The sequence below is a fragment of the Ranitomeya variabilis genome, chromosome 4, assembly GCF_051348905.1.
Source record: "Ranitomeya variabilis isolate aRanVar5 chromosome 4, aRanVar5.hap1, whole genome shotgun sequence".
Classification (NCBI taxonomy): domain Eukaryota; kingdom Metazoa; phylum Chordata; class Amphibia; order Anura; family Dendrobatidae; genus Ranitomeya; species Ranitomeya variabilis.
Genome location: NC_135235.1, coordinates 697,498,608 through 697,524,609, shown reverse-complemented (window position 1 = coordinate 697,524,609; position 26,002 = coordinate 697,498,608). Strand labels below are relative to the sequence as shown.

General features: G+C 46.1%; 2 protein-coding genes across 3 annotated transcripts in view; one reads left to right on the top strand and one right to left on the bottom strand.

Annotated features, from left to right (window-relative positions):
* LOC143767741 (uncharacterized) overlaps positions 1-914 on the bottom strand; it is a 66,052-nt gene extending 65,138 nt beyond the window's left edge. The window contains exon 1 of the mRNA XM_077256253.1: positions 629-914. Coding sequence (XP_077112368.1) covers positions 629-739 — 111 coding nt within the window. The 5' untranslated portion in view covers positions 740-914. The remainder of the gene's footprint in view (positions 1-628) is intronic.
* A 15,662-nt stretch (positions 915-16,576) lies between these two features.
* Positions 16,577-26,002, top strand: part of LOC143767749 (uncharacterized) — a 34,414-nt gene continuing 24,988 nt past the window's right edge. The window contains exon 1 of one of the 2 annotated variants that reach the window (XM_077256270.1): positions 16,577-16,666. The gene's annotated coding sequence lies outside the window, so the exon portion shown is untranslated. Of the gene's footprint in view, positions 16,667-17,222; positions 17,658-26,002 lie in introns of those variants that run through there. The other variant, XM_077256271.1, reaches the window with a different exon arrangement.

Here is a 26,002-nt window from a genome sequence, read left to right as displayed (position 1 = left end):
CAAAGACTCTCAGAGAACCTCCTCTCCCTCTCCTGGGAACAAGACGACATTGCCCCAAGTTGCATAGGTTCCCCACTGTTGACGGGGGTATCCTGAGGAGCTGGGTACAGCATTGGAGGAGCCTTCTCTTCATTTTGCCTGTCTCTCAATCTTCTATCCACACGGATAGCTAACTGCATAGCAGTTTCCAAAGTATCAGGTGCAGAATATGCAGTGAGTAAATATTTAACCCTTTCACTCAAAGCTGCTAAAAACTGACTCTTAAGCGCTGAGTCATTCCACCTGACCTCTGCGGACCATCATCTGAACAGGGTGCAATACCTCTCAGCATCACTAGAACCCTGTTTAAGCCATCTGAGCTCTGTCTCAGGTGCTGTGACCCGATCAGGATCATCATATAACAACCCCATAGCAATAAAAAATGCTTTTACTGACGTGAAATAAGAATCATCAGGACGTAATGAAAATGCCCAAATTTGGGGTTCACTTCGCAATAAAGACATGATAATCCCCACACGCTGTAATTCATCCCCTGGGGATATAGGTCTAAGCCGAAAATATAGTAAACATGCTTTTTTAAACGTAAAAAATTCTTGCCGTTTACCACAAAAAACTCAGGTAATCCTACCTTTGGTTCTTCAGAGCATGTTCCAGGGCAATTACTCACATGCTGTTGCATGCTGGCCACTTCCAAAGTTAACCCTTGCAAGCGTTGAGAAAGTTCTTGGACGCTGTTCATATTGCAGGAATCCGGGAGATAATTTTTTTTTTATGTGTGGTTGGACAAACTCTTACTCTGAAACTCAGGACTAGGGTAGAAGGGGGAAAAGCTGACCCTGTACTAGGACTACGCCAGAACTGCACAATATCAAACACAGAAACCTAATAAGGCACCAAGCCAGAACACTAGCAGATTAACACTGTTGTCCAAGCAAGTAGTGATGTGTCGTTCACGAACGAGCCGACACAAAGAGCCGGCTCCCCGCTGTGAACGATGGGAGCCGGCACACCAGTGAGAGCCACTAAAATCCCTGAATGGCTCTCACTGGGTGTAAAATCCCGGACTTCAGGAGGCGTAACTCCGCCCACCTGAGCAAAACCCCGCCCACTCTTCAATTTAATTGGCTGCTAAGAAGTGGGCGGAGTTTCTGCGGTAGGTGGGCGGAGTTTCGGACGCCTGAACACATAGTCTATAGGGATCCAAAAAGAGCCGGTTCGTGAGCCGGAAGAGCCGGCTCTTTTTGGTGAGCGGAGCCATGAGAGCCGGATCACCAAAAAGAGCCGGACTGCCCATCACTACAAGCAAGGACTGGGAGGAAGGTGCTGAGTAATAAAGGGTGATACAATCACCTGACCTAGGCCAAACCCAGCACCAGAGAAAAAAGACCAGTAGCCTAAAAACCACAACAAAATGGCGGATGCTCAAAATGAAATAGATTCTAACAGTACCTCCCCTTTTACGAGGATCCTCTGGAGCCTCTTGGCCGAGCCTTATTCGGAAATCTCCTATGAACCACCTTAATAAGCCTTGAGGCTGAGACGTCCTCAGCTTTCACCCAGGAATTATCCTCGGGACCGAAACCCTTCCAGGGCACGAGATACTGCAACCCTCCTCTGTGCCACCTAGAATCTAGCATGTGTGAAATCTCAAACTCGCCATCCTCATCAAGTGGAGGAACAATCAGCATCGTCTCCTTATCTGGCATGTCAACTCTCTTCAGTAAAGATACATGAAAAACTGAATTAATTCTGGAGCGCGCCCAGACGCAGGGCCGCGGGGCACTCGGCACCGGGCTTCTCTGTCTCAGTTCTGGGGTTGTCACGGTGGCTAGACCCGGTCCGTGACCCTGCTAAGGGGCGTCCAATTAAAAGGTGGTGGTGCGTGGTGCGATGAAATAACGAAGACACAAGGTTGCAGTCTCTTTACCTCTTTACTGTAGGCTTCAGGATCTGCAATCCGGAGCACTGCTAACAGGGCTGGCTGAGACCGGCCGGTCCGAAGGCACATGCAGAGTTCCCTTTGCAGGTGGAAATTAGTGCCTACCTTCTAGCACCTGTGTGATGTAGTACTTCCCTGCTGAGCACCACTGGATAGTCCTCACAACTGTTGTGTCTGTTTCTGATGTTCTTTCTCACAACTCTCGTTTCTATTCTGATGTTCGTTCTCTCCGTCCCCCAGATGATTTGGCTAGGACGCATCCGTATGACGGGTAGGCCTGGAGTTCTTCCGGGACCCTAGTGTCGCCCCTCTCCCACAATTGCCTCCTATGTCTGCTTAGGTGATTTAGGTGAGACAGCCAACCTATAATTAACTGTCCTGCCATTGGTTTGAAGTAATGCTTGGAGCCTAATACTTCCTCGGCGTTCCGGCCACGCGCCTCAGCAGGATGTTGCCTCGATCTTACAGCACGACTCTTACTGGTATTATCTCCTTTTTGCTGTGATCTCGTTTCTCACTTCTCCACAATAAACCTCGCTTCTTGTCCTTTCTTGAGATACTGCCGCAATGTAGTGCAGGCGCGGTTCCTTAACGTTCTGTCTTGTTCGCTAGGCCTCTGTCAGGATCCCACCCCTGACAGAGACCCCCCGGAGTCTTCCCCCGCAACACCCTCTGCCACAGGATGTTGCCTGGTTCCAACCCAGTCAGCTTCTCTCTAACTTCCTATCCAACCCCCAGTTTTACCAGATTTATCAGATTGTGAGGAGTGGCCTAATACATAGTACCCTTTGTTCCCCCTGGAGGCCAGACTGTGAAGTGTATTGGTGCCTGTGATACCTGGTCAGGTGAACTCCTTCAGTGCAATCAGACGTACGATCACTCCCCTTAGTGGCAGAGCGATGTTACTGCAACGACCAGGTCTCTGGGGCGCTGCAATTCTCCAGGACGAGGGTATGTCCAATCTCACCGCTGATGAGTTGACAACCTGAACCACTTTGAAGGGTCCTACAAACTTGGGCCCCGGTTTTTTTTAGAAGGGATTTTCAAACGCAGATAACCTCCTAGTAGGAAAATAGAAGAAGCTTCTTTTCTTTTTCTTTTTGTTTTTTTTTTTCTCTGCTTTTGGTCTCTGATTCAAAGTGTTCAAAGCTATCTTTTTTTTCTTTGCCCCACTGTTTTATGGCCTTGCTCCGCATTGGTTGTTTACCCTGCATAGTAATGCCTGCTCTGGTCTTATGCTAATTGGTTAATTGCTGATTGTGGCCATTTGGTTCCAGATGCTAGCAGTCACTTCATTTCATATATATTTAGTCTGGCTGGGATAGGACGCGTGCGGGTTCGCGTGTGCAACAGATATTAAGTGCAACGGTATAAAGTGTATGGCAGTTATACAATGGCAGTTGGGCAGGAGACAGGTAAGGCGCATAAGTTTAACAAACAATCAGTCTTGGTCAGTCATAATACATTATGCATTGATCATATCAATCTGCTTCTCATTTGTTTTTACTTCTGCCTACTCACAACTCGCCCGCCCTTTAACACATTCTGGGCACTCACTCTATATCCACCCCTCCCTTCTCCCCTCTCCCATGTTTAACTCTGAGGCTCTACTGACATTTCTTACCCACTCCAAACCAGCCACTACCGCCATGCAGCACTCAAAATGTTCATACAAATCATCCCACCACCTGCTCTTTCTGTTTTTTCTCCTTCTACTAGTTGCAGGTGACATCTCCCCGAACCCTGGCCCCCCCTCCACCAGCATACATTACTCTCCTCCAGCTGCATATAGAAACCCTGTTAATCTCATTACCATTCAGTGCATGCCTTCTCCTATAGCTTTCCAATGTGCACTCTGGAATGCTCGGTCTGTGTGTAACAAACTAACTTACATTCACGATCTTTTCCTCTCTAATTCCCTTAACCTTCTGGCTATTACAGAAACCTGGATCCAGGACTCAGACACTACCGCTGCTGCTGCTCTCTCGTTTGGTGGCCTGAAATTTTCACATACCATCAGACCTGAAAACAGACAGGGTGGGGGTGTTGGTTTGCTCCTTTCAGCACAATGTGCTTTCCAGGTCATCCCCTGGTTCCCTCACTTACATTTCCTTCCTTTGAAGTCCACGCCATCAGACTCTTTAAGCCCTTCTCCATGCGGGTGGCGGTTGTTTACCGCCCTCCAGGCTCCTCCCGCCTGTTTCTAGACCACTTTGCCACCTGGCTTACTCACTTTCTATCTTGTGACATCCCCACACTTATCATGGGAGACTTTAACATCCCCATCAATGATCCCCTCTCCCAATCTGCCTCTCATCTTCTTTCTCTAACTTCTTCATTTGCCCTCTCACAGTTTACTAATTCTCCTACGCATGAGGACGGGAATACTCTGGACCTGGTTTTCTCCCGTCCCGGATCGCTGCACGACTTTACTAACACCCCTCTCCCGCTTTCGGACCACAACCTTCTTTCCTTCTCTGTCAAGAATTGTCTCCTCACTCGGGACACCCCCACTTACCACACTTATCGGAATACACGTTCCATTAATACCCAGCAGCTTATGGACAATCTCCACACATCTTTAGCCCCCATCTCTTCCCTCTCCTGTCCAGACTTAGCATTGTCACACTTCAATAATACACTGAAGAATGCCCTAGATGAAGCAGCACCTTCTACACGCAGAAAGACCCGACAGAGACAACGGCAGCCCTGGCACACTACGCAAACACGCTTACTTCAGCGTTGTTCAAGGTGTGCAGAGCGGCAGTGGAGAAAGTCTCTCTTAGCAGAAGACTTCATCCACTATAAGTTCATGCTCAAAACCTATAACTCTGCCCTTTATGTGGCCAAACAATCCTACTTCACCACCCTCATCACCTCCCTATCCAACAACCCAAAATGACTTTTTGAAACCTTAAACTCCCTCCTGAAACCTAAAGTACAGGCCCCCATCACCAATCTCAGTGGTGAGGATCTGGCCACTTACTTCCTAGAAAAAAATCAACCACATCCATCAGGATATCTCAGCGCAATCTCCTCAGTGCCTGGATCCCCTTCCCTGCCGCACCTCAAGCTCACTAGACATCTTTGAGCCTGTCTCAGAAGAAGAAGTTTCCAAGCTCCTCGCTTCTGCTCGGCCTACAACCTGCAACAGTGACCCCATTCCTTCACCTCTCCTGCAGTCTCTCTCACCAGTGGTCACCACTCACCTGACTAAAATATTTAACCTCTCTCTTTCTTCGGGTATCTTTCCCTCCTCATTTAAACATGCCATCATAAGCCCTTTACTTAAAAAACCATCCCTGGACCAGAACTGCACTGCTAACTACAGACCTGTATCTAACCTTTCCTTCATCTCTAAACTCCTGGAACGCTTGGTCCACTCCCGTCTAATCCGCTATCTCTCGGAAAACTCTCTTCTCGACCCCTTACAATCTGGTTTCTGCTCTTTACACTCCACTGAAACTGCCCTCACTAAAGTCTCTAACGACCTACTAACAGCTAAATCCAAAGGTCATTGCTCTCTGCTGATTCTCCTGGATCTCTCTGCTGCATTTGACACTGTGGATCACCAGCTCCTTCTCACTGTGCTCCGCTCCATAGGCCTCAAGGACACAGCCCTCTCCTGGTTCTCCTCCTACCTCTCTGACCGCTTCTTCACTGTATCTTTTGCTGGCTCCTCTTCCTCTCCTCGTCCCCTTACTATCGGGGTTCCGCAGGGCTCAGTCCTAGGCCCCCTCCTCTTCTCTCTATACACGGCCCCTATTGGACAAACAATCAGCAGATTTGGGTTCCAGTATCATCTCTATGCTGATGACACCCAATTATACACTTCTTCCCCTGTCATCACCCCTACCCTAATTCAAAATACCAAGGATTGTCTGTCTGCTGTCTCTAACATCATGTCCTCCCTCTATCTGAAACTAAATCTCTCCAAAACGGAACTTCTTGTGTTTCTCCCTTCTACTAACCTCTCTCTACCCAACATCGAAATTACCCTGGAGGGTTCAACCATAACTCCAAAGCAGCATGCCCGCTGTCTTGGGGTCATATTCGACACCGAACTTTCCTTTACTCCCTATATCCGATCACTCACTCGCTCTTGTCACCTGCATCTTAAAAACATCTCCAGAATCCGACCTTTTCTCACCTTTGAAACTGCTAAGACTCTTACTGTCGCTCTTATTCATTCTCGTCTGGACTACTGCAACTCTCTTCTGATCGGTCTCCCTCTTACCAAACTTTCTCCTCTCCAATCCATCTTGAATGCGGCAGCCAGGGTCATATTTCTGTCTAACCGCTTCACCGATGCCTCCATCTTGTGCCAGTCATTACACTGGTTACCAATTCGCTACAGGGTCCAGTATAAACTCATCTCTCTCACCCACAAAGCCCTCCACAGTTCTGCACCGCCTTATATCTCCTCTCTCATCTCTGTCTATCGCCCTACACGTGCCCTCCGTTCTACAAATGACCTAAGGCTAACATCCCCCGTAATCCGAACCTCGCACCTCCGTCTACAAGACTTCTCTCGTGCTGCGCCAGCTCTCTGGAATGCACTTCCCCAGACGATCAGACTGATACCTAGCCCCGACCTATTCAAGCGCGCTCTAAAAACCCATCTCTTCAAACAAGCCTACCACATCAACTACTCAGTAAACTAACTTTGCCCTGTTCCCTCCTTCCAAACATTATTCTAAATCTGCACCCTACTATTCATCTGTCTCCACACCCTCCATGCACATGATAACTGCACTTGATACTTGACTATTGCACTTAAACACACGGGCTGATGACCGAATCATGCAGCTTTGTATGAAAATCCCTATGTATTATAATTGCCAGACCTGAAATAACAAGCACTTTTCACCTATTGTGTCCCCCTATTTCCTTGTAGTTTGTAAGCTCGCGAGCAGGGACCTCACTCCTAATGTCACGGTTTAAATTGTCTTAACTTGTATTGAATTTGTCTGTATATGTCCCCGCTTAATTGTAAAGTGCTGCGGAATATGTTGGCGCTATATAAAGATTATTATTATTATTATTATTAAGCTACAGAAACGAACGGAAAACCAAAAACAAAACTGGCAGAACTAGAGATCCCAGAACTGCACAATATCATACACAGAAAGCTAACAAGGCACCAAGCTAGAACACTAGCGGATTAGCACTGTTGTCCAGCAAGGACTGGGAGGCAGGTGCTGGGTAATAAACGGTGATACAATCAATCATTCTATGCAGCACTATTTAGGTTCCAAAATTACAAAAAGGCCACATATTTGGCAGTATGGTATTTCAGTGACAGCCCTCAAATATCTGGGTGCTCCAAGTTTGGTCATTGTAAGCCAGTGTACCCCTTTTTTTGCTGTCTGGTACTCTAATTCTATACAGCACTATTTAGCTTAAAAAATATAAAAATGCAACTTATTTGCCAGTGTGGTATTTCCGTAACAGCCCGCATATATCTGAGTGGTCCAAGTTTGGTCATTGTAGGCCGGTGGACCCCTTTTTTTGCTGTCTGATACTGTAATTCTATACAGCACTATTTCACTTCAAAATATATAAAAAGGCCACATATTTGCCAGTGTGGTATTTCTGTGACAGCCCGCGTATAACTGCGTGCTCCAAGTTTGGTCATTGTAGGCTGGTGGACCCCTTTTTTTTTGCTGTCTGATACTGTAATTCAATACACCACTATTTTGCGTTTAAAAAAAACCAGGCCACATTTTTGCCAGTGTGGTATTTCCGTGACAGCCCTCATATATCTGCGTGCCAAGTTTTGTCATTGTAGGCCGGTATACGCCTTTTTTTGCTGTCTGATACTCTAATTCTATACAGCACTATTTTGCATCAATTTACTTCACAAAAAAGCACCCCAAAATTGAATGCAGTCTGTTATATCAGGCTCAGGCCTGCCTGGTGTTTGGATTTTAAAAATCGTAGATTTGCAGGCATACTGATCAGATATTATTTTGTTACTAATAAATCTCTTTGTGTTGAGCATTTTAAATAGTGCAGTAGTCCATTTTAAATGGGCAAGGCAAGGGGCGGGGAATTGGACGTGATGATGATGGTGCATGCAGAGGACAAGGCCGTGGCCAAGGTGAAAGTGGGCAACAACAAAGACCCACATCTTCTAGCTCAACCTTCCTGTCCCAGTTTATAGGTGACCACAGCACACCACTATTGAAGCCAGAGAAGTGTGAAACAGTTGTTGGTTGATAGCGGATAATGCTTCCAGTCACTTAGCCACCACCACCATGTCTTCCACATGGTCAAGACTGAGTAGCCGTGAGTGTGGCCTGGATATTCCTCACCCTGATCCTCCTTCCTCCCACTATGCCGAGTGCCCTGAGACAACTGATCCCACACTTGGACACTCTGAAGAGCTGTTCAGTTTTCCATTTCAAGATTCAGAACTCTCGGCTGGTCAACAAGAAGTGGGGACAGATGAGATCGCATGTACAGATACCCAAAGTTTTGACAAGCTCGGTCTTGCGAAAGCGATGGTGGGAAAGTGTCAGAAGACGTGGACGATGATGAGACACAATAGCCAGAAAGTCAGGAGGAGGAGAAGGGTGTGGATGTGGAATATGAGGTGTTGGATGACATAGTGACTGACCCAACCTGGCAGGAGGACATGCAGAGCGAGGGCAGCAGCACAAATGGGGAAGGAGGCATATCACCACAACAGGCAGGAAGAAGCAGTGTGGTGGCCACAGACAGAAGGCATGCATACATTCCCCCTAACACCAACATGAGGGAAGTAGCCATTCCAACTGTTTTTCCCGAGTCTGGTTATTTTTTAAAGACTCAACCGATACCCCCAAACAGGCCATTTGCCATTTGCAGTACCGGCCATGCGCGCATCAGCAGGGGTAGCAAAACAACCAGCCTGACCACCACCAGCATGATCAGGCACATGGCAGCAAAGCACCCGACATTGTGGGCCAAACCTCAGGCTCCAGGACCACTGCCTGCAGGTTACACCACTGCTTCTTCAACTGTTTTGCGGAGAAGCCAACCCCCAGTACACCGTGCATGTGAAGATGCCTCTAGCCCTGCACCTGTTGTGGCCCACAGTCAAGCAGCACCATCATCAAGCCCGTCTACATCTTTGTCCCAGCACAGCCTTCAGTTGTCTATAACCCAATCTTTGGAATGCAAGCGGAAATATATTTCTCTTCTGCTTGCGCTAGAAATGCTGCCTTTTAGGCTCATTGAGACAGAAGCCTTCCACAACCTGATGGCGGCAGCAGTCCCAAGGTACTCAGTCGCCACTTTTTCTCTTGGTGTGCCGTACTGGCATTACACCAGCAACACATCAGTCAGAAGCTGGAATCACTGCAGCACTGCCTCAGCCAAGTGGCAACAGGCTGTGCTGAAGCTAATCTGCATAGGCGACAAACCGCACAATGCAGAAGAGTTTTGGACAGCACTGAAAGAGCAGTCAGATGTTTGGATGACACTGCTGAACCTACAGCCAGGCATGGTCATGTGTGACAATGGCCATAACCTGGTGGCAGCTCTGAGGCAAGGTGAGCTCAGACATACCTTGCTTGGCCCATGTGCTTAACCTCATGGTTCAATGTGACCTGAAAAGCTACCCAGATCTGCTAGTGGAAGTACGCTGTCTGTCTGCCTATTTTAGAAAGTCAGCTACAGCTTCAGCTGCCCTTGCCGTACTTCAGCAGCGTTTGCACCTTCCAGCTCACCGGCTGGTGTATGATGCCCCCACGTGCTGGAACTCTATGCTGCTTATGTTGGAAAGGCTTTGTGAGCAGAAGAGGGCAGTTGTTGACTACCAACATCAACAAGGCAGTCGATATTCAGTTCAGACTCCACACAGAAGACCTCAGGAATGGACATGGATGTCCGACATATGTACCATCCTCCAAAACTTTGAGAACTGCACCAAGATGGTGAGCGGTGATGATGCCATAATTAGCGTCACCATCCTGCTTCTCAGCATTCTGAAAACCTCTCTGCTCACAATTAAAGAGGATGCATTGCAGGCAGAGCACAAGGACATGGAGCAAGGAACCATACAGGGGGATTACACTCAGCCCAGCCTCATGTCTTCTCATCGTGGATTGGTAGTCAATGGGGAGGAGGAGGAAGAACAGGAGCTACTTTCATGCGCTATAGACGGTACTGCAAACACAGCTGTCATGCCGTCTGTTCAGCGGGGATGGCCTGAGGACAGGGAGGAGGAGGACGAGGATAGGTCAGTCGTCCTGTTGGTGAGGACACGGAAGTCTTGCCTGTTACCAGTCTGGCACGCATGGCTGACTTTATGTTGCGCTGTGTTTCACGTGACCCTCTCATTATAAAAATTTTTGGTGACACTCATTACTGGTTGGTGACACTTCTACTGTAGACCAATGCTACAAGGAGAACTTTCAATCTCTTCTACCAGAGGCAGAGAGGTGTACTAAAATGTTGCAGTACCAGAGGGCCCTTGTAGCGGAATTACTTAGAAAATTCCCATGTGAGAACGCTGGCAGCAGATGTCAGAGTTTGTTGTACAACCAAGGAGTCCAAGCAAGAGAGACAGACGTGCAATCCAGCTCAGGCAGGGAAACAATGTCAAAGTTCTGGGACAGTTCTCTCAGACCCTCCCATCGTGATCGCACAGAGGCAAGGGGTGCTGTCACAAGAAGTGAAATGTTTGTGAAGATGGTCAGGGAGTACCTTGCAGATCGTACAAATGTCCTCTGTGATTCCTCTGTGTCTTTTAATTATTGGGTATCCAAGCTGGACACGTGGCATGAACTGGCTCTCTATGCCTTGGAGGCCCTGGCCTGCCCTGCTGCTAGCGTTCTGTCAGAGCGAGTTTTTAGTGCCGCTTGTGGAATTATAACAGATAAGGACATCCGCCCATCAACTGAAAATGCTGACAGGCTGACTTTTATAAAAAGGAACAAGGGCTGGATTGGGAAAGACTTCTGTACACCACCAAGTGAAAACAGCGAAACATAACCTCAAATACATTCTCTCTTATGGGGAGGTGTATTCTCATGCACCTCTTCACAACCACACATGGCTATGTGCTTCCACATTTGGTCTGTTTGTTGTTATCCTCCTCCTTATCCTCCTCATCATCATCCACAACCAATAGATGACCAGAGTGAACGTGCTCTGTACTCTTATAGGCCAGTGAATTTTGGGCATGGGGGCTGTGATGGCACTAGTTTATTTAGTAAAAAAAGAACCCCACATTGGGGATTTGGGCATTACATTATGTTGGGCCTACTTCTTAACTGTCTCCTGCAGTGTGTCCTTCACCTGCCGCTAGATCACCAGGGTGAACGTGCTCTGTACGGTGCATTTTGGGCAAGGGGGCTGTGATGGCACTATTTTAATTTGTAAAGAAAGAACCCCACATTGGGGAATTGAGCATTACATTACATTGGGCCTACTTCTTAACTCTGTCTCCTGCATTGTGTCCTTTACATGCCACTAGATCACCAGGGTGAACGTGCTTTGTACTGTTATAGGCCGGTGAATTTTGGGAAAGGGACCTGCGATGGCACTAGTTTATTTTTAAAAAAGGTACCCCATTGAGGAATTGTTTGGCAGCTCGTGCACTCCATTTTAAGTCTGTGACCCACACCACTACATTGGGCTTACTTCTTAACTCTGTCTCCTGCAATGTCTCCTTTAACTGCCACTAGATGACCAGGGTGAATGTGCTCAGTACTGTTATAGGCCGGTGAATTTTGGGCAAGGGGCCTGCGATGGCACTAGTCTATTTTTAAAAAAGGTACCCCATTGGGGAATTGTTTGGCAGCTCATGCACTCCATTTTAAGTCTCAGTGACCCACACCACTACATTGGGCTTACTTCTTAACTCTGTCTCCTGCAATGTCTCTTGTTTAACTGCCACTAGATCACCAGGGTGAACGTGCTTTGTACTGTAATAGGCTGGTGAAGTTTGGGGAAGGGGGGCTGTGATGGCAATAATATATTTTTTAAAAAGGTACCTCACATTGGTGTAATCACATCCTTGACTTTATAACATTTGCGTACCTTAACCCCTTCACACCGGGAGCTTTTTCAATTTTTTCGTTTTCGTTTTTCGCTCCCCTCCTTCCCAGAGCCATAACTTTTTTATTTTTCCGTCAATATGGCCATGTGAGGGCTTATTTTTTGCGGGACGAGTTGTACTTTTGAACGATATCATTGGTTTTACCATGTCGTGTACTAGAAAACGGGAAAAAAATTCCAAGTGCGGTGAAATTGCAAAAAAAGTGCAATCCCACACAGTTTTTTTGCTTGGCTTTTTTGCTAGGTTCACTAAATGCTAAAACTAACCATTATGATTCTCCAGGTCATTACGAGTTCATAGACACCTAACATGGCTAGGTTATGTTTTACCTAAGTGGTGAAAAAAAATTCCAAACTTTGCTAAAAAAAAAAAAAAAAATTGCGCCATTTTCCGATACTCGTAGCGTCTCCATTTTTCAAGATCTGGGGTCTGTTGAGGGCTTATTTTTTGTGTGCCGAGCTGGTGTTTTTAATGATAGCATTTTGGTGCAGATACGTTCTTTTGATCGCCCGTTATTGCATTTTAATGCAATGTCGCAGCGACCAAAAAAACGTAATTCTGGCGTTTCGATTTTTTTTCTCATTACGCCGTTTAGCGATCAGGTTAATGCTTTTTTTATTGATAGATCGGGCGATTCTGAACACGGCGATACCAAAAATGTGTGGGTTTGATTTTTTTTTATTGATTTATTTTGATTGGGGCGAAAGGGGGGTGATTTAAACTTTTTTTTTTTTTTTTTACTTTTGCCATGCTTCAATAGCCTCCATGAGAGGCTAGAAGCAGGCACAACCCGATCGGCTCTGCTATGTAGCAGCGATCATAAGATCGCTGCCATACAACAGAAATGCAGGTGTGCTGTGAGCGCCGACCACAGGGTGGTGCTCACAGCTACCGGCGATCAGTAACCATAGAGGTCTCAAGGACCTCTATGGTTACCATTCAGAAGCATCGCCGACCTCCGATCATGTGACGGGGGTCGGTGATGACGTCATTTCCAGCCGCCCGGCCGGATGCGGTAGTTAAATGCCGCTGTCTGCGTTTGACAGCGGTATTTAACTAGTTAATAGCGGCGGGTGAATCGCGATTTCACCCCCTGCTATTGCAGGCACATGTCAGCTGTTCAAAACAGCTGACATGTCCCGGCTTTGATGCGGGCTCACCGCGGAGCCCTGCATCAAAGCAGGGGAGCTGACATCGGACGTACTATTCCGTCCGATGTCAGTAAGGGGTTAAAGAGATCCCTTAAAAAGCTCCTTTTTGTGTTGTCTGGTTGCTCACATTAGACACATCACACTTCATATAAAGTTGATAAAACAATGCTGTTAGTTTGGCTCTGTAGTGAATTAAAAATATAGCTTTGTCCACTATATTAGTTTGTCTCCTTCAGAGCCATAACTTTGGCTGCCTCAAATGTACAAATGGCGAACATACAAATGGCAATTTGTAAACAAGATTAAAATACTGTATACCGAATACATTCAGACAACACATAGCTGTATTTCTTGTAAAACATTTACAGATGTGACAAACAATGCTCATAGTGACACAATCTTGATAAATGTTTGTTTACTCACTTCACAAACAGTTCTAAGGGTACTGTCACACAGTGGCACTTTGGTCACTACGACGGCACGATCCGTGACGTTGCAGCGTCGTGTGATTATAGCTCCAGCGTCGTAGACTGCGGTCACACTTTGCAATGCACGGCGCTGTAGCGATAATTTCATGACGTATTTGCGATGTAGAAGCCATTGTTACTATGTGCACATCGTATACAATATCGTGCACATCTTTGTCACACGATGCAATCATGCTGCCACAGCGGGACACTAGACGACGAAAGAAAGTTTCAAACGTTCTGCTACGACGTACGATTCTCAGCGGGGTCCCTGATCGCAGTAGCATGTCAGACACTACGATATCGTATGGGTATCGCTGGAACGTCACGGATCGTGCCGTCGTAGCGATCAAAGTGCCATTGTGTGACAGTACACTAAGTCTCTATATGTTTGCTGTTTGTCATTGTAAAACATTAAGGTTTACTGAAACTATGCCTGTGGTGGTTTGATCTAAATATTTGTGGCTTTTATTTTCTAGGGGTTTATGGCCCCTCGCCTGATGACTCCATGATATCTCAGTTTCATCCAACCTTGAAAAGTGGCCACTTGAAGGTCTGTGTGAAACTAGAGTTACTACATAGTGTAAATCACTATACAAGACCAGAGAAACATGACTAAGACAGATACCAAAATCGGGGTACCTGTACACGTACAGTGTGCTGATACCTGCATAATTGGGGATGCCCATGCAGTGTAGGTAATCTTCCAGGGGTTCTCTGTCTTGGTGTTGCTTCTCTGATATTCCAGACGGATGACCGCCCAGATGGATTTCCTGAGGACTGTCAAAGAGTGTGTGTGTGTGTGTGTGTGTGTGTGTGTGTGTGTGTGTGTGTTCTGGCAGCTGCACATTATTCCAGATTTGTAATCCTGAATACAAACAGTGATTCAACTGGAGCCTCGGAAGCGAGATCTCCTGCCACATTCTGGGGGTCGCCTCATTCTCCAGAAATTGCTTTATAAATTGTGCAGCGTCCTATAAGATATTCCCGCCCGCAGCGCCCCCATCCCATCTACGTTTGACAGCGGCATTTAACTAGTTAATAGCGGCGGGTGAATCGCGATTTCACCCGCCGCTATTGCAGGCACATGTCAGCTGTTCAAAACAGCTGACATGTCCCGGCTTTGATGCGGGCTCACCGCGGAGCCCTGCATCAAAGCAGGGGAGCTGACATCGGACGTACTATTCCGTCCGATGTCAGTAAGGGGTTAAAGAGATCCCTTAAAAAGCTCCTTTTTGTGTTGTCTGGTTGCTCACATTAGACACATCACACTTCATATAAAGTTGATAAAACAATGCTGTTAGTTTGGCTCTGTAGTGAATTAAAAATATAGCTTTGTCCACTATATCAGTTTGTCTCCTTCAGAGCCATAACTTTGGCTGCCTCAAATGTACAAATGGCGAACATACAAATGGCAATTTGTAAACAAGATTAAAATACTGTATACCGAATACATTCAGACAACACATAGCTGTATTTCTTGTAAAACATTTACAGATGTGACAAACAATGCTCATAGTGACACAATCTTGATAAATGTTTGTTTACTCACTTCACAAACAGTTCTAAGGGTACTGTCACACAGTGGCACTTTGGTCACTACGACGGCACGATCCGTGACGTTGCAGCGTCGTGTGATTATAGCTCCAGCGTCGTAGACTGCGGTCACACTTTGCAATGCACGGCGCTGTAGCGATAATTTCATGACGTATTTGCGATGTAGAAGCCATTGTTACTATGTGCACATCGTATACAATATCGTGCACATCTTTGTCACACGATGCAATCATGCTGCCACAGCGGGACACTAGACGACGAAAGAAAGTTTCAAACGTTCTGCTACGACGTACGATTCTCAGCAGGGTCCCTGATCGCAGTAGCATGTCAGACACTACGATATCGTATGGGTATCGCTGGAACGTCACGGATCGTGCCGTCGTAGCGATCAAAGTGCCATTGTGTGACAGTACACTAAGTCTCTATATGTTTGCTGTTTGTCATTGTAAAACATTAAGGTTTACTGAAACTATGCCTGTGGTGGTTTGATCTAAATATTTGTGGCTTTTATTTTCTAGGGGTTTATGGCCCCTCGCCTGATGACTCCATGATATCTCAGTTTCATCCAACCTTGAAAAGTGGCCACTTGAAGGTCTGTGTGAAACTAGAGTTACTACATAGTGTAAATCACTATACAAGACCAGAGAAACATGACTAAGACAGATACCAAAATCGGGGTACCTGTACACGTACAGTGTGCTGATACCTGCATAATTGGGGATGCCCATGCAGTGTAGGTAATCTTCCAGGGGTTCTCTGTCTTGGTGTTGCTTCTCTGATATTCCAGACGGATGACCGCCCAGATGGATTTCCTGAGGACTGTCAAAGAGTGTGTGTGTGTGTGTGTGTGTGTGTGTGTGTGTGTGTGTGTGTGTGTGTGTGTGTGTGTGTGTGTGTGTGTGTGTGTGTGTGTGTGTGTGTGTGTGTGTGTGTGTGTGTGTGTGTGTGTGTGTGTGTGTGTGTGTGTGTGTGTGTGTGTGTGTGTGTGTGTGTGTTCTGGCAGCTGCACATTATTCCAGATTTGTAATCCTGAATACAAACAGTGATTCAACTGGAGCCTCGGAAGCGAGATCTCCTGCCACATTCTGGGGGTCGCCTCATTCTCCAGAAATTGCTTTATAAATTGTGCAGCGTCCTATAAGATATTCCCGCCCGCAGCGCCCCCATCCAGCAAGTGTCTGAGAAAGGTCACCGAAACATCACAATGTTCACGTGTTATACATGTTCTGCTCTATACACCTCATACACACGCGGCTCTGCTCCGTACACCTCATGAACACACACACGGCTCTGCTACATCCGCACTGTAAACCCCTCCTGACCCCACACATAAACTTCCCCTCATTCAGCACCATGACAACCAGCACAGCAGAGTGCTGCATACACTGAGGCCCCTGATCATGTGACCCCTGACTCCTCCCCTCCTGTGACCTCATCACAGGTCCTGTGCGCACAGAGCAGCCATTCAGCTCCTCTGCTGGTGTTGATCCTTTAAGAACAGGTAACATTGCAAAAAGTGGAACAATTCCCCCCATTAAGTGATTGGATCCCCCAGATCTTTCATAGATCTTAGTGATATTACAGATGGGAGATTCCAAGAGCGCTGGATTCAGGGCAGTCCTAGTGCTGACTGAGCCGTGCGCCTCCATCTATAGTTCTGTTGTGGTAGGTGGTGGAGCCGCTCTTTCCTCTGCATTGTTGGTAGTGAAATAATCTTGTCCATTTTCAAGTTGGACGCTGAGATGACGTCTAGTCGGTTGTGTGGCGCAGGTCTCCTGGCAGTGTGCTCCGGGCGCGCTCCGGCCTATCACAGGGGCAGCACCTGCTCGTCTGCAAACATCCTCAGCCAATAACTGGGAGACGGATGTGTCAGAGGCTGCAGACCGTTACACTGCATCCACTGCAGAAGGTCTCAGTAGTTTGATTTGCAGACGAGTGGCCACCTCCCCGGTGCTAATGGCCACACCTGGACCTGAGTGTGATATAGTTGCTTCTGGCAAGCGTGGGTGATATTTCTATTTGCACGTCCCTGGTGAGGTGTCCTCTTTGGAGTTTGAAGGATGACGGTGTTTCTCTGAGTCTACTCAAGCTAGGTTTCCCCTTGTTTTGTGTCTTAGCTGTCTTTAGCGGTTTTGGGATTGTCTAGCGCTCACCCTGTCCTTCCCGATGTAGGGCTTATTGCCAGGGTCAGGCAGGGATTAGGTATCCTGCTCAGCGGAACCTATGTTGGGACAATAGGGCAGACAGGGTGACATTAGATCTGTCTAGGGGTCTCCACTTCCCTAGTGTTTGGTTCCCTTTTCCTTATCCCTTCATGTTGCACATAGCTTCTCCTTCATCTATAATACCCATTTAATCATTTTATGTAATATGTAAACAGAGCACCACACAAAGAGCCCCGCTCACAGACCGCCCCGAAGCACGAGAATCTCATTAACTGAAAATTGTAAATAAAGATTAAACAACAACCACAAGACGGATTTCATCACCAGGTATCATTGTAATCAGTATAATGATGCCGACCTGACACTGTGTGTAGGTTACTGTGCACAATCCTGCTGACAGGTTCCCTTTAAATCATTGCGGAGCATCATATGATCTATGTGTTTCTGTAAAAAGCTAAAGATTTTCACTTCGTCGCTGAATAATTATATCTCGGCTTAGAAAGTCCCGTCCAACCATTACAATAGCTACTTCATTAACACTGGGAGAAGTAAATCGCCTTCTGTGCTCACCAACCAATGTCTTGTCTGCTCTTATTACACCCTGATATTCCGCACTTGACATTCTCTCTAAGGCCATGTTCACGCGTTGCGGTTTTTACCGCGGATCCGCAGCGTTTTTGACGCTGCGGATCTGCATCAGTTTTCCATGCGGTCTACAGAACCATGTAAACCTATGGAAAACCAAATCTGCTGTGCACATGCTGCAGAAAAAAACGCGTGGAAACGCAGCGGTGTTTTTTCCGCAGCATGTCAATTCTTTCTGCAGAACTGCAGCGTTTCTGCACCCATTGACTTGCATTGAGTCGGGCACTTCCGCAGCAAAACCACAGATGTAAAAAAAGATCTGCGGTTTAGCTGAGGAGGAAACGCTGCATTTCGGGAGGGGGGAAGAGTGTGGGCGGAGTGTGGGCGGTGACTGTGTGCATGTGTGTGGGCGGGCAGGGTCTGCAAGCTCTTCGTGCTGGGTCTGCAGGCTGTCCGGGGGTCTGCAGCCTATCCGTGCCGGGTCTGCGGCCTCTCTGTGCTGGGTCTGCGGGCTGTCCGGGTGGTCTGCGGGCTGTCCGGGTGGTCTGCGGGCTCTCCGTGCCGGCACTACTGCTGGCTGTCCGGGTGGTCTGCAGGCTGTCCAGGTGGTCTACGGGCTGTCCGAGGGGTCTGCGGCCTGTCCAGGTGTGTGTGTTCATGTGTGTGTGCAGGCATCATCCAATGGGACTATAAGTCCCATCAGGCTATGCCTGCTACAGTGACAGTGATTGACACATTAGCCAATGATGGGACAGTAGTAGTCCCATCATCCGGCTAATGTGTTGAATGTTTTTAAAAAAAACAAACATACAAAATATTACATACAACATACATACAACATGCATACTACATACATGCAACATACATACTGCATACATGCAACATGCATACTACATACATGCAACATACATACTGCATACATGCAACATACATACATGCAACATACTACATACATGCAACATACTACATACATGCAACATACTACATACATGCAACATACGACATACATGCAACATACGACATACATGCAACATACGACATACATGCAACATACGACATACATGCAACATACATACGACATACATGCAACATACTACATGCATGCTACATACATGCTACATACATGCAACATACTACATACATGCAACATACTACATACATGCAACATACTACATACATGCAACATACTACATACATGCAACATGCTACATACGTGCAACATGCTACATATATGCAACATGCTACATATATGCAACATGCTACATATATGCAACATGCTACATATATGCAACATACTACATACATGCAACATACTATATACATACAACATACTACATACATGCAACATACCACATACATGCAACATACTACATACATGCAACATACTACATACATGCAACATACTACATACATGCAACATACTACATGCATGCAACATACATACGACATACATTCAACATACTACATGCATGCAACATGCATGCAACATACTACATACATGCAACATGCTACATACATGCAACATGCTACATACATGCAACATGCTACATACATGCAACATGCTACATACATGCTACATGCATGCAACATGCTACATACATGCAACATATATATATATATATATATATATATATATATATATATATATATATATATATATATATAACAGGAGGAACAAGAGTAACCAGGTACACTAAGTAAAAATATATTTTATTGAAAGTTCAAAAATACCAAATAACCACAAATTATCACCAAAAACAACCATGAAAAATGATACATCAACAGAAAAAGAGACAAAAAAGCCAGGGGGCCACTAATTGCAACTGCCCGATTGATAATAACCAGTAGTATTAGGGTACCGTCTCACAGTGGCACTTTGGTCGCTACGACGGCACGATCCGTGACGATCCAGCGTCGCTCCATTATTGCTCCAGCGTCGTAGACTGCGGTCACACTTCGCAATGCACGGCGCTGGAGCGATAATTTCATGACGTATTTGCGATGTAGAAGCCATTGGTTACTGTGCGCACATCGTATACAATATCGTGCACACCTTTGTTACACGATGCGATCATGCCGCAACAGCGGGAAACTTGACGACAAAAGAAAGTTTCAAACGATCTGCTACGACGTACGATTCTCAGCGGGGTCCCTGATCGCAGTAGCGTGTCAGACACAGCGAGATCGTAAGTATATCGCTGGAACGTCACGGATCGTGCCGTTGTAGCGACCAAAGTGCCACTGTGAGACAGTACCCTTAGTCTAAAGTGCTTGTGCAATAATATGGAGCATGGTAAGAGAACTCCTCCAACAAGGGATATTCAAGTCACTACATCCAGTCAAAAAATTAAAAAAAACCTTAACCCCTTCCCGACCCATGACGCCACGTAGGCGTCATGAAAACCTGTGCCAATCCGACCCATGACGCCTATGTGGCGTCATGGAATGATCGCGTCCCTGCAGATCGGGTGAAAGGGTTAACTCCAATTTCACCCGATCTGCAGGGACAGGGGGAGTGGTACTTCAGCCCAGGGGGGGTGGCTTCACCCCCCCGTGGCTACGATCGCTCTGATTGGCTGTTGAAAGTGAAACTGCCAATCAGAGCGATTTGTAATATTTCACCTAAAAAACTGGTGAAATATTGCAATCCAGCCATGGCCGATGATGCAATATCATCAGCCATGGCTGGAAACACTAATGTGACCCCCCACCCCACCGATCGCCCCCCCAAGCCACCGATCTGTGGTCGGCTCCCCTCCGTCTTGTGCTCCGCTCCCCCGTCCTCCTGTCCACTCCCCCGTCCTCCTATGGCACCCCCCCGTGCTCCGACGCCCCCCCTGTGCCCCAATCTCCACCCCTTTATACTTACCGAGGCTCCCGGTGTCCATCCGTCTTCTCCATGGGCGCCGCCATGTTCCAAAATGGCAGGCGCATGCGCAGTGCACCCGCCAAATCTGCCGGCCGATTAGTTCCAGGTATAGTTTGATCACTGTGATAAAACCTATCACAGTGATCAAAATAAAAAAAACAGTAAATGACCCCCCCCTTTATCACCCCCATAGGTAGGGACAATAATAAAAAAAAGAAAATATATTTTTTTTCTTTTTCCACTAGGGTTAGGGTTAGAACTAGGGTTAGAACTAGGGGTAGGGTTAGGGGTAGGGTTAGGGCATGTGCACACAGTGCGGATTTGGCTGTGGATCTGCAGCGGATTGGCCGCGGATCTGCAGCGGATTGGCAGCGAATTGGCCGCGGATCCGCAGCGGATTGGCAGCTGCGAATTCGTAGCAGTTTTCCATCAGGTTTACAGTACCATGTACACCTATGGAAAACCAAATCCGCTGTGCCCATGGTGCGGAAAATTCCGTGCAAAAACGCGTTGTATTTTCCGCAGCATGTCAATTCTTTGTGCGGATTCCGCAGCGTTTTACACCTGTTCCTCAATAGGAATCCGCAGGTGAAATCCGCACAAAAAAACACTGGAAATCTGCTGTAAATCCGCAGGTAAAATGCAGTGCCTTTTACCTGCGGATTTTTCAAAAATCGTGCGGAAAAATCTCACACGAATCCGCAACGTGGGCACATACCCTTAGGGTTAGGGTTGGAATTAGAGTTAGGGTTGGAATTAGGGTTAGGGTTGGAAATAGGGTTAAGATTAGGCTTGTGGTTAGGGTTACGGATAGGGTTAGGGGTGTGTTGGGGTTACAGTTGTGGTTAGGGTTGGGATTAGGGTTAGGGTTGGGATTAGGGTTAGGGTTGGGATTAGGGTTACGGGTGTGTTGGGGTTAGGGTTGTGGTTAGGGGTGTGTTGGGGTTAGGGTTGTGATTAGTGTTATGGCTACAGTTGGGATTAGGGTTAGGGGTGTGTTGGGGTTAGTGTTGAAGTTAGAATTGAGGGGTTTCCACTGTTTAGGCACATCAGGGGTCTCCAAACGCAACATGGCGCCACCATTGATTCCAGTCAATCTTGCGTTCAAAAAGTCAAATGGTGCTCCCTCCCTTCCAAGTCCCGATGTGCGCCCAAACAGTGGTTTACCCCCACAAACTGGGCAACAACTGTTGGGGTCTAATTTTTTCCTGTTACCCTTGCAAAAATAAAAAATTACTTGCTAAAACATAATTTTTGAGGAAAGAACAATTATTTTTTATTTTCACGGCTCTGCGTTATAAACTTCTGTGAAGCACTTGTGGGTTGAAAGTGCTCACTACACATCTAGATAAGTTCATTGGGAGGTCTAGTTTCCAAAATGGGGTCACTTGTGGGGTGTTTCTACTGTTTAGGCACATCAGAAGCTCTGCAAATGCAACGTGATGCCCGCAGACCATTTCATCAAAGTCTGCATTTCAAATGTCACTACTTCCCTTCCGAGCCCTGACGTGCGCCCAAACAGTGGTTTACCCCCACATATGGGGTACCAGCATACTCACAACAAACTGGGCAACAAATATTGGGGTCCAATTTCTCCTGTTACCCTTGTGAAAATAAAAAATTGCTTGTTAAAACATCTTTTTTGAGGAAAGAAAAATGATTTTTTATTTTCACGGCTCTGCGTTGTAAACGTCTGTGAAGCACTTGGGGGTTGGACGTGCTCACCACACATCTAGATAAATTCCTTGGGGGGTCTAGTTTCCAAAATGAGGTCACTTGTGGGGGGTTTCTACTGTTTAGGCACATCAGGGGCTCTGCAAATACAACGTGACGCCCGCAGACCATTCCATCAAAGTCTGCATTTCAAATGTCACTACTTCCCTTCCGAGCCCTGACGTGCGCCCAAACAGTGGTTTACCCCCACATATGGGGTACCAGCATACTCACAACAAACTGGGCAACAAATATTGGGGTCCAATTTCTCCTGTTACCCTTGTGAAAATAAAAAATTGCTTGCTAAAACATCTTTTTTGAGGAAAGAAAAATGATTTTTTATTTTCACGGCTCTGCGTTGTAAACTTCTGTGAAGCACTTGGGGGTTGAACGTGCTCACCACACATCTAGATAAGTTCCTTGGGGGGTCTAGTCTCCAAAATGGGGTCACTTGTGGGGGGTTTCTACTGTTTAGGCACATCAGGGGCTCTGCAAATGTAACATGATGCCCGCAGACCATTCCATCAAAGTCTGCATTCCAAAACGTCACTACTTCCCTTCCGAGCCCCGGCATGTGCCCAAACAGTGGTTTACCCCCAGATATCGGGTATCAGCGTACTCAGGAGAAACTGGACAACGACTTTTGGGGTCAAATTTCTCCTGTTACCCTTGGGAAAATTAAAAAATTCTGGGCTAAAAAAATATTTTTGAGGAAAGGAAACACATTTATTATTTTCACGGCTCTGCGTTATAAACTTCTGTGAAGCACTTGGGGGTTCAAAGTGCTCACCTCACATCTAGATAAGTTCCCTTGGGGGTGTAGTTTCCAAAATGGGGTCACTTGTGGGGAGGTCCTACTGTTTAGGCACATCAGGGGCTCTGCAAACGCAACCTGATGCCCACAGAGCATTCCATCAAAGTCTGCATTTCAAAACGTCACTACTTCCCTTCAGAACCCTGACGTGTGCCAAAACAGTGGTTTACCCCCACATGTGGGGTATCAGCGTACTCAGGAGAAATTGGACAACAACTTTTGGCGTCCAATTTCTCCTGTTACCCTTGGGAAAATAAAAAATTGTGGGCTAAAAATCATTTTTGAGAAAAGAAAGATTATTTTTTATTTTCATGGCTCTGCGTTATAAACTTCTGTGAAGCACTTGGGGGTTCAAAGTGCTCACCACACATCTAGATTAGTTCCTTGGGAGGTCTAGTTTCCAAAATGGGGTCACTTGTGGGGGAGCTCCAATGTTTAGGCACACAGGGGCTCTCCAAACGCGACATGGTGTCCGCTAATGATTGGAGCTAATTTTCCATTCAAAAAGCCAAATGACGTGCCTTCCCTTCCGAGCCTTGCCGTGCACACAAACAGTGGTTTACCCCCACATATGAGGTATCGTCGTACTCAGGAGAAATTGCCCAACAAATTTTAGGATCCATTTTATCCTGTTCCCCATGTGAAAATGAAAAAATTGAGGCTAAAAGAAATTTTGTGTGAAAAAAAAAGTACTTTTTCATTTTTACTGATCAATTTGTGAAGCACCTGAGGGTTTAAAGTGCTCACTATGCTTCTAGATAAGTTCCTTGGGGGGTCTAGTTTCCAAAATGGGGTCACTTGTGGGGTAGCTCCAATGTTTAGGCACACAGGGGCTCTCCAAACGTGACATGGTGTTCGCTAGCGATGGAGATAATTTTTCATTCAAAAAGTCAAATGGTGCTCCTTCCCTTCCAAACCTTACCATGTGCCCAAACAGTGGTTTACCCCCACATGTGAGGTATCGGTGTACTCAGGAGAAATTGTCCAACAAATTTTAGGATCCATTTTATCCTGTTGCCCATGTGAAAATGAAAAAATTGAGGCTAAAATAATTTTTTTGTGAAAAAAAAGTACTTTTTCATTTTTACGGATCAATTTGTGAAGCACCTGGGGGCTTAAAGTGCTCACTATGCTTCTAGATAAGTTCCTTGGGGGGGTCTAGTTTCCAAAATGGGGTCACTTGTGGGGGAGCTCCAATGTTTAGGCACATGGGGGCTCTCCAAACACGACATGGTGTCCGCTAAAGATTGGAGCCAATTTTTCATTGAAAAAGTCAAATGGCACTCCTTCCCTTCCGAGCCTTGTTGTGCATCCAAACAGTGGTTCCCCCCCACATATGAGGTATCAGCGTACTCAGGACAAATTGGACAACAACGTTCGTGGTCCAGTTTCTCATTTTACCCTTGGGAAAATAAAAAATTGTTGCTAAAAGATCATTTTTGTGACTAAAAAGTTAAATGTTCATTTTTTACTTCCATGTTGCTTCTGCTGCTGTGAAGAACCTGAAGGGTTAATAAACTTCTTGAATGTGGTTTTGAGCACCGTGAGGGGTGCAGTTTTTAGAATGGTGTCACTTTTGGGTATTTTCAGCCATATAGAACCCTCAAACTGACTTCAAATGTGAGGTGGTCCCTAAAAAAAAATGGTTTTGTAAATTTTGTTGTAAAAATGAGAAATCACTGGTCAAATTTTAACCCTTATAACTTCCTAGCAAAATAAAAATTTGTTTCCAAAATTGTGCTGATGTAAAGTAGACATGTGGGAAATGTTATTTATTAACTATTTTGTGTCACATAACTCTCTGGTTTAACAGAATAAAAATTCAAAATGTAAAAATTGCGAAATTTTCAAAATTTTAGCCAAATTTCCATTTTTTTCACAAATAAACTCAGAAATTATCGACCTAAATTAACCACTAACATGAAGCCCAATATGTCACGAAAAAACAATCTCAGAATCGCTAGGATCCATTGAAGCGTTCCTGACTTATTACCTCATAAAGGGACACTGGTCAGAATTGCAAAAAACGGCAAGGTCATTAAGGCCAAAATAGGCTGGGTCATGAAGGGGTTAAGGAAGGAGAAAACTTACCACGGGCAGAAGCAGGGGAGACCCTAGGCCAGTGTTAGATGACCCCGATGCGTGTTTTGCGTGTTCAATCCACCGCTTTATCAGGGGGAAATACAGAAATATAGCAGCAAGGACCTTTTATGGTCACATGGGGAGTCACATGGTACAATTGAGGCCAATCAGTGCGGTTAGAAGCGGCGCATGCGCAGCGCGTCCCCTAGGTCCTGGAAGGTACATCTCGACGTCATGTGTTACTGCGCGGAGAGGGGAATTGTCCCTGTGCATACGAGCAAGACAAAGAGACGTGTCGATGTACACCAGGGGGCGGAAGTAGCAGTACGCATGCGCACAACCACTGTGCCACCAATGTAGGATCCAAGTAACCATTTCGGTGCCATAATGTTACAATCAGTTGGCATAATTGATCAAAAAAACACATCAATCTTAGACCTATACTATTTAAAAACGTCACACATATATGCCATAAGTGGATACTAAAATTTCCTAATGACACAGTGCATAAATCACATGTTCAGATATCTAGATGTCGCTAGCACCATCAGCCAATTGTAAAGATAAGATGAAAGATACGTCTGTAGTTCCAATGTCTGTGAAAGATCA